Raw genomic sequence first — 13,326 nt, forward strand, 5'->3', positions numbered from 1 at the left:
ACAATGATGGATGGAACAATAATAATATCATGGATTTAAAACAAACCAACACTCGATTTGTCTTTTTTCTCTTTGATTTCTTGCGATTCTTTTGTATTATTTATTTCCACATATTCGGGTACACCGGTAGTCCGGTACACATAATACCCGGAATCAAATTTGAATTTCATATGACAGCCATTTTTCCTCGCTAGATGGCGAATTCTCGTCGAGGATGTTTCATGTTTGTTTGTTTGTTTGGAAGGGGGGCTGGGGGGGGGTGAGAAAATAGTTCTGTCGTCTGCAACAATCCCCCTCAGTAGTCAGGAATCAGGATTTAAACACCACCGTGAAATACCTGCCAAATTAATTCATTGTGTACATCTTTCAGTCATCGAGCATTCGATAAAATTATTCCGCTCAAGCAAAGTGTTCCATGATTTATACATTAGACAGGATCTGTGTTATATCTAATGGTGTCCCATCCCCCAGCATGTGGTTGCAAACACTGCAGTCAAGTCAGGAAGTGTTTGAAAGAACCCAGGATTTCCAGATTATATATCAGTATACAAGAGTTGAGACATGCATTGTTTCTTCCACATTATTCTGCTGAATCATTCCCCATGCTGAAACAGGATGGGCTGTTTTACAAGAAGATTTTGTTCTGTGTGTTGTTATGGTGCCAAGAGTAACCCCATCACAATGCCATCATCAATTACCATCATCAAATACAACTTCCAGAACTGTAAGCCGTTCAAGTAAGTGACCTATGAAGTTGCCTCTGCTAATTATGAAGAATCCAGCAAAGAACAAGTGCCTGTTGAAGTGAACTGAAACATTCCAACTTGGGTCAGCCACAGTTACCTTAGTGAACTGCCAATTACTGTGTTTTCCCTTGAATAACAAGAATTCCAATCTCAAGTCTAGATGGGAATCAACATGAATCTCAGTTCCTCCATATCAGGCAACAAAATATCACTGCTGAAGGAAAATGCTGACCAGTAAAAACGACGTCGACATAGTGATATAAAAGTGCTGGATCATCGTCGACATGCAACCCCCGAAGTTTCGCCAATTTGTTCGACGGAGAGAAAATTTTCGCTGGTAACTTCGAGACGTTATAAATAGAATTGCTGACTCGAATATCCGGTGAAATTCAAAACTCTACTGTAGTCAAAACAAGCAACAATAATTGAGTAAGCCTTTTATATTTTCTGCTGATTTGATGTTTATTATATCCCGTATATTTTGTCGGAATTTTCTGATTTTTAGAATCAGACTCTGGAATATTTGGTTTATGACCGCAGTGACGCAAATATTGCAACGCCCATCTTAATCGAAGAAACTGGGCGGTAATAAAGAGACTATGGCCGTGGAGGACCATAGCACGTATTATAGGTATTACGTACTCGAGCTCCCATCAAATTGAACTAGTGCTTGGGGGTTCCGGCCAAGACGGAATTGAAAAAGCCCCTTTGACAAGAGCAACATAATTTGAGGCAGGTGGCTGCTACTGATAAACGATCGTAAGGTGCATTTAACTTAACTTACCTAGTATTTGTCATTTTAAAAAATCCTAATTATTGTTACATTTTAGGCAACAACAAATCCTATCTGAGTATCCGGACCTTTAGGAAGAAGGAAAAGGCCTATCAGACGGTCGTCAAAGTTGAGAAAGAACAAATTAGTCGTTTAGTACATTTGGTGCAGTTGCAATCACAATTGCCAGGTTGCGATTTCCATGCATCTTAATTGGGTTGGGACTTCCCAAAAGCCGTGCAGCACACGAGCAGTCAGTCAAAGTGACTCACCTACTGCCCCCGGCCGTGTCCTCTCTATACTGATTGCTAGCACCCACCCAGTTGTTTTCTCTTCTATTTGGCACGTAAAGAGCAAAATAAGACGAGCATGAAAGAGAAGAAGGATAAATAGCTGAAAGAGGAATGCATCGACTACACACCGTCTATGATACCAGAGACCTATTAGCAGCAGGTAATAGAAAAACTATTAATTTTCAAAGCTATAGTTTATAAATTATAATCATAGCTGATCAGAATTTTCATTGTTTTCAGTAGTTCTCTATGTAGGTTATAAATTTCGTCTTTACGGGATATGGAATTGGCTCAGTTACTTAGAACTCGCTTGTTGCAACGTCTAGATGTCAGACAATGCGGATTAAGAGCTGGGCTCTGATCGAATCGTCACACTTTAAGTAATTATGCAGTTGACTATTGTGTCGAGTTTTACAATCATTAAATTCATTCTTAATAGAAGGCCTTCCATCTCGGTGTGTTCTAACTAGTAATGCAACAGGCGTGAAAACAGACCATTAAACCCCCAGAAGGCGAAATCTTGCAAAAGAAGAAGAAATGAAGCTGGAAGCTGCATTCGGTAAACCTGTTGAATAACGGATTCACGCCAATGAATCGACACAAGATTTTGCTGCCAAAACGGGCAAATGACAAAATATGGTCTCAAGCTAAACGAAACGTCCACTAGTTGATATATCTAAGTGCATAAACGAAAAAAGGGGTCATCTGAGTCCGACCAAATCGTAAATTTGAGCATCCAACACGACGTCGTTCAAGATATCCATCGCAAGTTTGCAACCCTAAAAATAGTTCGCCGGCTCGTATCCCCCACATTGGCCAGATCTTTGCAAGTTACCTAACCTAGTTTTAGCAAAAGAAAATCAACACAGCTCACGATATCATCAGACGAGCTCCCGATTTCGTCATTACAAGTCGATTGACGGGTTATTTGCTGCGGTTGCTTAGATGCGTGTGATTCAAAAATCTACATGGAGCTCCCTTACTAGTTAGCAGCCGGCTTATATAGCTGCAGGGTTTAAACAAAAATCAAACTAATGCAGCGATCGTATAAGAAGGATAGAAAAGGTTTACGAGATGTTCAGTCTCATAGTTCATTTGTGTCGGGAAACAACATCACGGAAAAACGCCCCTGGCTATGGTTTTGTTTTATTGAATCAGCCAATAATTTTGCGCTCTTTTTCTTCATTTCCAATTTTATCGGGATGACCGTTCCAGTTTATTTTGTAACGGCACTGCTTTTGACGTCATGGATCTTTCTTATCATGCCGACTCAAGCTGCCCCTAATTATTTACGGAGCCCTCAGCAATTGAAGTTTCCCGCTGTACCTAAAGGTACTCGTAATATGTTGCAATCCAACATTAATTGTATTCTTTTGATTTGCTGAATTAATTACCTGTTTCTCGTTGGATGTCACTTAAAATTAAAACTATTACTTATTTCAGGACTTCTTGAAGGTAGCGAGAATACAGATGAACGTGTCGAAAAAACGTCCGCTTCCAGTAAATCAACTGAAGGCGCCAAATTCAAAGGAAAAGCGTCGCGACTTACTGAATCGGTTATCGGCATTGGCATGGATAGGCTTGTCGATGTAATGACAGGGGTATCCAATGTTTTAAACTCCAGATCTAATATAGATCCCGTTGACAGATTCATGTCAGTTTTTAACTCACTCTTCCAATCAAAAGGAGGATATAATGTATATAATTATTACAACATTGTTTCCAACGCGATCATTTTCGACGTCTGGGCAATGATATTTCGAATCTGGGAAGATCGATTGAAAAGCAGGCAAGTTAGCGTCGAGGCCCTACGAGCTCAACAAGAATCCGATAGTCCAATTGAAGAGACGTTGGAAGCTCTGAGTGAAGTCAATGCTAAGCTGACCCTGGTTAAAGACGGTCTGAACCGTTTAGTACGTCGTAAAGACATTCGAAGAATGGGACTTGCCGCACTGAAACAAGGTTTTGAAAAGAAAACCATTTACTTACACTCGGGACCTGATGGGATGGACGATGACAGTGATGAAGAGGAAGAAGATGAAGACGAGGAACCGGTGGATGAAGATGGAACGGAATACGCGAATTCCTCGCGGGGACATACTGTTCGACTCTCGACAGAACACAAATCCTAGTATTTTAGTCAATCAGTCAGAAATTTGGTGAAAGTGATATTCCTGATCAAACAAACTTTTTTTTATACTACTTACTACCTTGTGGTTTTGTAATGGTTTCTTCTTTTTATAGTAAAAAACGCAAATTATCTAACGCTAAATGTTCTTAAATGCTGTGTTTTCTTTTATTGATGTAAAAATACTAAAAACGCAAAATATTTCATTTATTTAAGTGTACCAACGACCCACATTGTCAATAAGTGATAACTGTAGACTATTACAAATGATTATTAATATGAAAACGTTGCGGCTAGCCGATACTAAGCCATTACCTTATATGCCACCACAGGGCATTAACGCCACCCCTGAGGTTCTGCAAAACCTAGTTTCCCGTTTCCCGTAGGGGTTCTATACAGGTTTTTTTTTTGGTGTACGTGAGAAAGACGGATGAAAGCTCGTTTATTCCCGACAGATTGATGTAAAGCAGTAAATTTAAACTGTGCGCTTAAAAGAATTATTCGTAAGATTGGAGATGAGTAATTTTCATAACATTGCATAGATGGCAGCATTTTCAAAACACTGAACGTGGTCTGCGCGCAATTCTTCTCAAGCTCAACCGTATTGATTATTGCAGATATTTTGATTTTTTCCTCCTACAAATTATTTTTCCACTTTTAATTTTTTTAGATCGGTTCATCACATGTTGCTCAAAATTTTTCCACTATGGAGATTGTCAATACGAATGAAAAGAAAGTTGTAAATCCTATGATTCTAGGCTGCTACAGGCCTATACCATCTAGATTGGAAAATCAATCTCATTCCCTTCATACCAGCATGTAACAAGAATTCATACATATATTTTCTAAGTATAGTTTTAACAGTGTAACATATAGATGTAGATCAAAGTGGGTATTGCTGGATGCTGAAATGGATGGACGCAAACAAGTTATTGATCAACTTTGTTTTTGTTACTTTCAGGCAAGATTCTGTTTTGGGATTAAGAAAGTGAATCTAATAGTGATGAAAGTGTTCTAACTATTCCAGTTGGATTTGATTTGAATTTCAGCGTGGAAGAGAATGAAAATAATGTTGAAACATCCGACAGGGAGTTGTGCCACCTAATATCAAATCAAAAATGCTTCTGGATTTGGGTATCCGGCACTCTTGAGGACTTAATCATCTCTGTTCCAGAAGAATAATGCATACCAATGGGGGTTGCGAATCAAATAATTGACCCTTTGGTGATTGTTTCAGCCAAGAAAGGGTGTCCAGCAATAGATTTAGATTCCAAGATCATGGCAAAACATTTTTGGGGCAGATCTTCGATGTATTTGACAGTCAGGTCAGGAAACTGATTTGTACATGGTGAGCCACATTTATTTTTCATCCAAATTTATATGCAAATAATGTTTCAAATACTTTTGCAGGTTAGATTCAATTCTTTGCAGCATGCACATTACTGAACAAGGCATTCAGGTTGGAATGGAATATGAAAGTATATTTTGCCTCGCAGACTCGTCATACTGCCTTCGTGGAAGGAAGCGACGCTTCATGGGATAATGATCAAGAGCCACCGGAGGGGTGTTTGGACTATTCAGACGATGAACAAGAGCCTCGAGCCAAAGCCGCACATCGATTGAAAAAGAATCTTCGCGGTGATGCTGAGGAGTGAGGATGCCTCTGTGAATCCATGCAAGAAAGGCAGACAAAATTCCGTCGCTCGAGGGGTCAAGGGTAAGATCACCTAATAGAACAACCGCAAGTGAATCCATTTTACCTGCTTCCACCTCCAGGTTACCGGGTTACCCAGCACATAACCCTCATCATAATTCCAGTTATTTAAGTGTAGCCCCTAATGTAAATCCAATTGCCGTCGATATTTCGACCATGGAAAATTCGGCAATTCACTCGCCATCTGTTTAACCACCAGCAATGCCAATCACTCAAAATCTTCCTCTCTCCTTGCCTTCTGGTGCAGCAGAAAATCACAAGGCTCAACCGAATGATTAAGATTCGCTTCTCCAACCTGACAGTTCCATTCAAAAACCGACAATTTCATCGTTGATCAGTGAACCGAGCTGTGAGCTGTAGAAGTGACAAACGCGCAATGGGAAATATAAAAACCAAATGGTGGTAAGCATCAATATAACCTATCACCACGCTACTGCAATACTTCATGACAATTTCTTTAGCATCAGAAAATTTACCTCAACCTAAGGAGTAAGGCTGTTGGTTGCTGTGATTTCCATTTTTGCGGTTTTTTATCATGAAAACTTCAGTGTGCTTCTTAGTATAGGTAAAGATTGAAATGCTTTATTAACTGTTATATTTTCAATTCATTATTAATGCAATACATTTTTTTTTACAGAGCATGTAATAGATCCTCAAGCCAATGCTGACCTTTGTCCATGAAGGAAGAGGTACATCCAACAACGTTCTGCCCCTACCTTATCTTCCCGACGTACGCTCATCTAGCTTTTGCTGCTACAACTTGTCTTACTTCACCGACGAGTTGGAACACTTCAGTGGTCGCTACCTCCTTTGCTGTTACACACCTGCAGTTACTCACCACGGGATTATGCCCAGGTACCCAACAATTGACTTACTTTCGTAGGTTATCTACCAATAGTCTAGTTGCGTTAAACTCTGTGTCTGTGTAATAAATTCAAAATCAGGCCCTTCTTGCGCGCAAACAAAGTTTTACTTGGATGTTTCTTTTTTCTAACGCTAGATGGCTTTTTGAAAATTTGCAGCTGTCAAAACAGTCAGTTTCAGTTACTTTGCACATCTCTTTAAACATTTATTGGCAGTTATTTTGTTGAAATATTTAGTGATAACTAACGATAACTATTCCCCCAACAAAGCTCACTTGTTGGATTTTCGATATTTGATTTTTTTTTCTACTTCCGGTTTACTCATTTCAGTCAGTAGTTTAGTAAATATTGATCTGACGCACAAAAGAACCACATATTCGTGGTCCTCGTAAAATTTGTGGTAAAGTTCATGTTCTGTTTTTTACATACGCGTACTTCCGGTTTCGAAAATTTTCCTGAACTATAGTTCAGGAAAATTCTCGATTTTGGCCAAATTTTGGATTTCGTTTAAATCACACCTAATCGACCCCAAATTTCATGGAGATCACGAATATGTGGTTTAATTTGACGACAGCTCAATGGTTGAGGCGCTGTGGTTACTTCTGGTATACTTCCGGAAAATTTTCAAAAAACGAGCAAGTGAGCTTTGTTCTGTTTACAGTTCTCAATATTGCAAGCTTGATTCTAAGTTTTAAAAATAGCATCATTGAATCTTTGAGCTTAAAAACCTGACTGAAAAATCTGTATTATGTAACTTTTATTGACATGTCACGAAATAAGAATTGTTTTCTCTTTATTCAGGTTATGCTGAGGAAACGTCGAGATGATGGACACCAAAACGTCGCCGGTATCTCCAAAATGTCATCGCGGATCATCATTTGTTGTTGGTAATATTTTTGTGTTAGTTAACCCGTTGGCTGCCACGCCTTTGTTCTCCCTTAGCTCCTTAGCACGGGCCGCGCTGTTCGGTCTCGTGGTTTACATGCCGCTGGGTCGGACAGTCGCACCAGCCCCAGATTCGCCGAAAGGCCCCGTTAGGCAGTGCACCATAGGGACTTCCCCCTTGTCGATACGGTGATGGATTCTAGAGGCGTGCATTCCATCTTCTCCTGTCACCGTGTCAGCCCGGACTTGTCAGCAATGGCAAGTCCCACCTTGGTCATAGATCCTTCAGACGTGGCGCGTAGAGTAGTAGAGAGTACAACCTACGGGTTGTATGGCGTGGCAGCCAACGGGTTAACTATTATTGTATGTGTATGTTGTATTATGTATTGTATGTCTTATGTTAAACCGTGGTGGAATTGTGGGTGGAGGTGGGCAAATAAAACACAATTCAACATTCTAACTTATTTGTTTTTCTATGAATTAAAAAGTATAAAACAAAAACTTGACTATTTCATTAACTCCAAACACAATACTTTACTTTTATACCAAGTGTTCTCCAATACAGCGCATTTTTCTCTTCATCCCAGACTATCTATCCTTTTCCCTCTAAGCAGCCTTGTTACCAATATTAAAGAACATTAGTTCATCGAACAGTCCATATCACAGCCAACTGCTTCTGAGAAGACCGGGAACTAGGAACAGCCAAATTGCTCAAAAAAGATTGTAGATTCGCCGGTGCTAAATCAGACCATTCGATCACTTACAATTTTACACGACTAGCCAATACAACACCTTCGCCATTTACTGAAACTAACCAATACAAGTTAAGTAACCACATAAATAATTTATTTTTTGAAAAATCTGAAGGAGGAACCAATCCAAACCGAATGACTAGTGAATGGATAGACAAGGCAGATAAATCGGAGAAATTTTGTAACGAATATGAACATGCGAATAAAATTGAAAACTGCATTACCGCGTGAATTAAAACAAGGCTGCTACGGTTAATAATACTTCTTTGGGGCTTCAGTGTAGTAGGTTGGAGCCGCATATGTTGTAGTGTAGTATTTCGGCGCCTCAGTTTGGTAGCTCGGAGCCGAGTAATACTTTGGAGCCTCAATGTAGTAAGTCGGGGCAGCGTAGGTAGTTGTGTAATACTCAGGGGCCTTGGTGGTGTAGTACGTCGGAGCAGCGCAGGTTGTGGTGTAGTACTCAGGGGCCTTGGTGGTGTAGTACGTCGGAGCAGTGTAGGTTGTGGTGTAGTACTCAGGGGCCTTGGTAGAGTAGTAGACTGGTGCCTCGGTGTAGTAGGCTGGTGCTGAATAATATTTAGGTGCCTCGGTGTAATAAGTTGAAGCAGCATACGTAGTTGTGTAATACTCGGCGGCCTTGGTGGTGTAGTAAACTGGCCCTTCGGTGTAGTGGCTCGGAGCGGCGTAAGTTGTTGTGTACACCGGGGCCTCGGTGTAGTAGCTTCGTGCAGAGTAGTACTTTGGAGCCTCGGTGTAGTAGGTTGGTTCAACATAATAAGAAGGAGCAGCCGCGGTGTAGTAAGGTTGGGCTTCGTAATACTTGGCTGCTTCAGTAGTTGTGTAGCTTGGAGCAGCATAATACTTCGGGGCCTCGGTGTAGTAAGTAGGTGCAGCGTATGTTGTTGTGTAGTACTCAGGAGCCTTAGTGGTGTAGTAAACTGGAGCCTCAGTGTAGTAGCTTGGAGCAGCATAGGTAGTGGTGTAGTACTCGGCAGCCTTGGTAGTGTAGTAAGTAGGAGCGGCGTACGTTGTAGTGTAGTAATCGGGGGCCTTTGTGGTGTAGTAAACCGGAGCATCAGTCTGGTAGTAGCTCGGGGCAGAGTAATACTTTGGAACCTCGGTGTAGTAGGCGGGAGTGGCGTATGTTGGTGTGTAGTAAACTGGAGCTTCAGTGTAGTAACTTGGGGCAGCATACGTCGTGGTGTAGTAAGAAGCTGTAGTGTAATACTCGGGAGCCTTGGTGGTGTAGTAAACGGGAGCCTCCGTGTGGTAAGCTGGGGCAGCATACGTAGTCGTGTAGTACTTGGGGGGGTCGGTGTAGTAAGTAGGTGTTGTGTAGTAAGGCGGTGGCGTGGTGTAGTATTCTTTCGTCGTTGTTGTTTGGTATCCGCCGTACTCAGGAGACATTGGTACACCCATGGTCGACCCAGCCATCAACGATAAGACGCCCAACAGCAGCACGACGCAGTAGTTAACTTGACAATCAATAATTTAAACATTAATACTTCAATGAAAAGCATAAAACATAGATAACAAATATAAATGGCAAATTAACAACTAGAAACAAGGTAGAACTTGTTCACGCCTCGATATAATAAGTAAAGATTTACCCATGCTTGCGATTTGCGAATTGGTTATACGATGAAGGCAGTTGGTGACAAATAGTGCGCTGCAGTTGTTGCCGTGTCGGAGATGCTCACTCGACTGACTTCTATCGCCTTTTCTCTCTCCTTTTATACGACTTTTTGTCACCCAGACCCACCTCTTAAGCCTTGCGGCTATTGTACCTGCTTGATAATGATGTAACACGTGTCGTTCTCCCCCAACCTCTACAGTCTACACCACTCCATGACACGTTTTACACGTAATGATCTCCGTGACCTTCGAAAGTGAAGGACATGCAAACTGGCCTTTCCTTCTGCAGGTTGACGTTGCTGGGGATGGGTATAGGCCTACAACAAACAATATCAAAATGAATATCAAATGGTTACGTAACACGTCTCGTTCTTACCCAAACTCTACACCACTGCATCACACGTTTTACGTAATGATCTCCGTGACCTTCGAAGGGAAGGACATGCAAACTGGCCTTTCCTTCTGTAGGTTGACGTTGCTGGGGATGGGTATACAACAAAAAATATCAAAATGAACACTGGTTATGGCTTGCGGCTATTGTACCTGCTTGATAATGATGAAACACGTCCCGTTCTCACCCAACCTCTACACCACTGCATGACACGTTTTACTTAATGATCTCCGTGACCTTCGAGTATGAAACACACGTAAACTGGCCATTCCTTCTGCAGGTTGACATTGCTGGGGGTGGGTCTACAACAACCAATATCAAAATGAATACATAAAAATGAATACCAAATGGTTATGGCTTAAAACTCACATAATGATGAATTGGCTTAAGATTGAGGGATGTTTGCACAATTCTCTAGGGACTATTGAGCAAGTGTAGCAGCTTAATGTGCTATAACTAGAACATTTTGCACAAGCATATTTTGCAAACCAGTAGGCACAGTAGAAATAGGCCCAGACATACTTGATGAATGACACAGAATACCACATTACAATAATGAACAATAAGAATACCACGTTATTGTGAAAAACTAAATTACGATTCAATCAAATTCAGTGGGACAGCTGCAGTAAATTACAAACGTGCAATTCACGTTATCCCAGGCTGCTTCAGGTCTAAAATAGCAAAAAAGGAACAACAACCAAAAACATAACCTGGTGTGGAGGAGCCAAATACTATTCTGTACTACGCTCTGGCCTAGCTCTTTCTTGTTGTGACAACACCTGATCTTAGTAAACCTGAGGTTCCCTATATTCAGTTACATTGTTCAATCAAGCGGCTTGACTGATTGACGATACAAACGTCGTCCGAAGACGAGTCGCCAATACGACCTATGCTGACTTGTCAGGCGGATAGCTTCGAATTCGGAAACGGAACGCGGATTGGACATTCACATCGAACATCGGAATCACAACGAACTTGGTAACACATTGGATTCAAAGTCCCGACTTAAAGAGTTATCAGACTTCAACCACTTAGACCATCCACATCAGTTTATTCTTGTTTCGCCCTCTGGCGGATTTCGGACAAAGTAATTTTGATCTACCGGGGAATCGAACTCGGGTCACGAAATGACATGTACTCATGAACATCAAGCGACGTCTTATCCGACACACCTATCCTTCCCCTAAATATTATGTTTTATTTTGCATACAAAAATTTCCGACAATACGTAGTTAAATTTTTTGATTTTTAAAATGGGAAGATTTTTTTGTAACTATTATCTCAAATATGTGAGGCATACAACAAATTTCGAAAACTAGTACAGCCATCTGTGCTGCGGTGTTCGAGATTTAAAGGTGCCCATGTTAACCATAATACAACTGCAACTTTGACCAATAACCCTTGGAAAATTTAAATTTTCATCGTGAAATACCTCTATAGATTATAAATTATTAACAATGGCCCCAGGTTCGATAGCGCAATTCTTTCAGACGCAATCGGACGAAGTTGAAGCAACCGATATTAAATTATCTTGAAATACTTGATCGAGTGGAACTAAAAGCAATTCTTCCCGAAAGCCTTTGCCTGTTGTTATCATCCCCTTCTCTAAAGTCTATAAGTATAAGTTCTTGTGACACCCTTACTGATGATGTGTTACACGAGGCCGCCAATCTCCATTCGTTCAATAAGCTCGAAACCTTTGAATTGCATGAATGTAAATTAGTGACTATCAAAATTTTGGATCTGTAGATGAAAACGACTAATCCTCTTAAATGAATTTGGTTAAGATGGGAACAGAGGGAGCCGAAGGATTTTAAAAAGTTCTTTGTCGTTGGGAAAAGCAAACAGCGAAGCACCACTGTCATGTCAGGTTGTCTATTGACTATCGCTACTGTGAATTCAAAGATGTCGAATGTGAAGGATTGTGATGTCGAAAGTCAAGATGAAGAAATAACCGTTAGCGATAACGATTAAGAAATATCTAATGTCGATAGCGAAGAATTATCTGATAGCGATAGCGAAGATTCTCCAGCTGAAGATAGTGAGAAATCTTTATCCAACGACGGTATTGAAGAATTACTTATCATTGAAGGATAATTTCAATGTACCGCAGTAATTCTTTTGGTTTATGACTTCTCCTATATTTAGGATGATGGTAATAAAAAAGTTGACTGGGAGTAATAAAAACATCAAAATATAACGCTTAGATACTTATTTTTTATCAACAAGAGCGTCGCTGTATGGAAATTCAAACGAATTTCCATTAGAATAACAAATATCGCTGTAAAAAAACAAAATCGCCTAAAAATGTGCAGCAGCAAGCTCAAGTATTTGCCTTTGCCGTTGGATGCCTACCCGACGGAAAAAAGGTATTTAATTTCCAGATTAACGCGGAAAATGAAATCCGAAAAATAATTCAATCTTAAGAGGACGGTCGAAGAGAATGACACGAGAATGACTTGCGACTAGATAAGAGCATTCAATCGATGGGCGATGTCTGTTATAATTAATAATGTAAAGTTATAATTCATACTGCGTCCTACCTTGAAGCCTTGGAAATACCGTCGAGCAGGCACCTCCTCCTGTTGAGAGCTCCGCCCACACAGAAACTGAGAGTTGACATCAGGTGGGTTAAATGGAGGAAGGACGTACTCGGTGATTACACTCAGCATACTCACAACAGTGCACACGACGAGAGAAGGGGGAAAAGGAGATGAAGTAGCCACTTTCGATCCCTGGTCGTCGCACTCCGCAGTGTAGAAGACGCGTTACGCCAACTGAAGGACAAAATGGTAATTATTGTGAATGCCACTTCACCTCTTACATTTTAACTGATTTACAATACAAAAACATGAAGTTGAAATACATTCTACAAACCGGGACGATCCATTTCAGCTGGGGTCTGTCAGTTGCTTTCGACTCTCGTCGAATGCCAGAAGCCATCTTGAAAGTAACGCGCAAACCGCAACATTGCCATTTTCAGTCTTGCATTTAAAAACGTCCGCATCTGGCGTCTCTGCCAGCTGCCAGCAAAGAGCCAAAGCGGCAAAGTCCGACTGCGAACTGTGAATACAAAATGTTTAGCATAAGTGCTTAACGACTCATTTTTTAAAAGTGATTAAAACAAAATTGTATGTGGAATCT

The 13,326-nt window shown here is 40.7% G+C and overlaps 2 protein-coding genes across 5 annotated transcripts; one reads left to right on the forward strand and one right to left on the reverse strand.

Annotated features, from left to right (window-relative positions):
* Positions 1-215: 215 nt before the first annotated feature.
* On the forward strand, positions 216-4,235 carry LOC124197363. Of its 4 annotated transcripts, none has more exons than XM_046592775.1 (6): positions 216-1,175; positions 1,252-1,510; positions 1,577-1,971; positions 2,052-2,191; positions 2,251-3,143; positions 3,255-4,235. In XM_046592775.1, exons 5-6 carry the CDS (start codon positions 2,846-2,848, stop codon positions 3,941-3,943), a joined length of 987 nt encoding a protein of 328 aa, XP_046448731.1. In that variant the 5' UTR covers positions 216-1,175; positions 1,252-1,510; positions 1,577-1,971; positions 2,052-2,191; positions 2,251-2,845; the 3' UTR covers positions 3,944-4,235. The 4 variants fall into 4 exon arrangements, with proteins under 4 accessions (XP_046448731.1, XP_046448735.1, XP_046448733.1 ...); XM_046592777.1 differs by having other exon boundaries at positions 269-1,175; positions 2,254-3,143; XM_046592776.1 differs by having other exon boundaries at positions 269-1,175; positions 2,055-2,191.
* A 3,995-nt stretch (positions 4,236-8,230) lies between these two features.
* Positions 8,231-10,112, reverse strand: LOC124197365 (extensin-2-like). The gene is made up of 2 exons (XM_046592784.1): positions 9,764-10,112; positions 8,231-9,628 (listed from the first exon to the last, which is right to left on the reverse strand). The coding sequence occupies exons 1-2, from the start codon at positions 9,765-9,767 to the stop codon at positions 8,406-8,408; spliced, it is 1,227 nt and encodes a 408-aa protein (XP_046448740.1). The 5' UTR covers positions 9,768-10,112; the 3' UTR covers positions 8,231-8,405.
* Between the last annotated feature and the right edge of the window lie 3,214 nt (positions 10,113-13,326).

Source organism: Daphnia pulex, chromosome 7 (genome assembly GCF_021134715.1).
Source record: "Daphnia pulex isolate KAP4 chromosome 7, ASM2113471v1".
NCBI lineage: Eukaryota > Metazoa > Arthropoda > Branchiopoda > Diplostraca > Daphniidae > Daphnia > Daphnia pulex.

Excerpts from the sequence above, each read along its gene's own strand:
- LOC124197363 (XM_046592775.1), top strand. The coding sequence starts at position 2,846 with ATGCAGCGATCGTATAAGAAGGATAGAAAAGGTTTACGAGATGTTCAG. Across the intron at positions 3,144-3,254 it reads GTTTCCCGCTGTACCTAAAG|GACTTCTTGAAGGTAGCGAG; the intron begins GTACTCGTAATA and ends TACTTATTTCAG.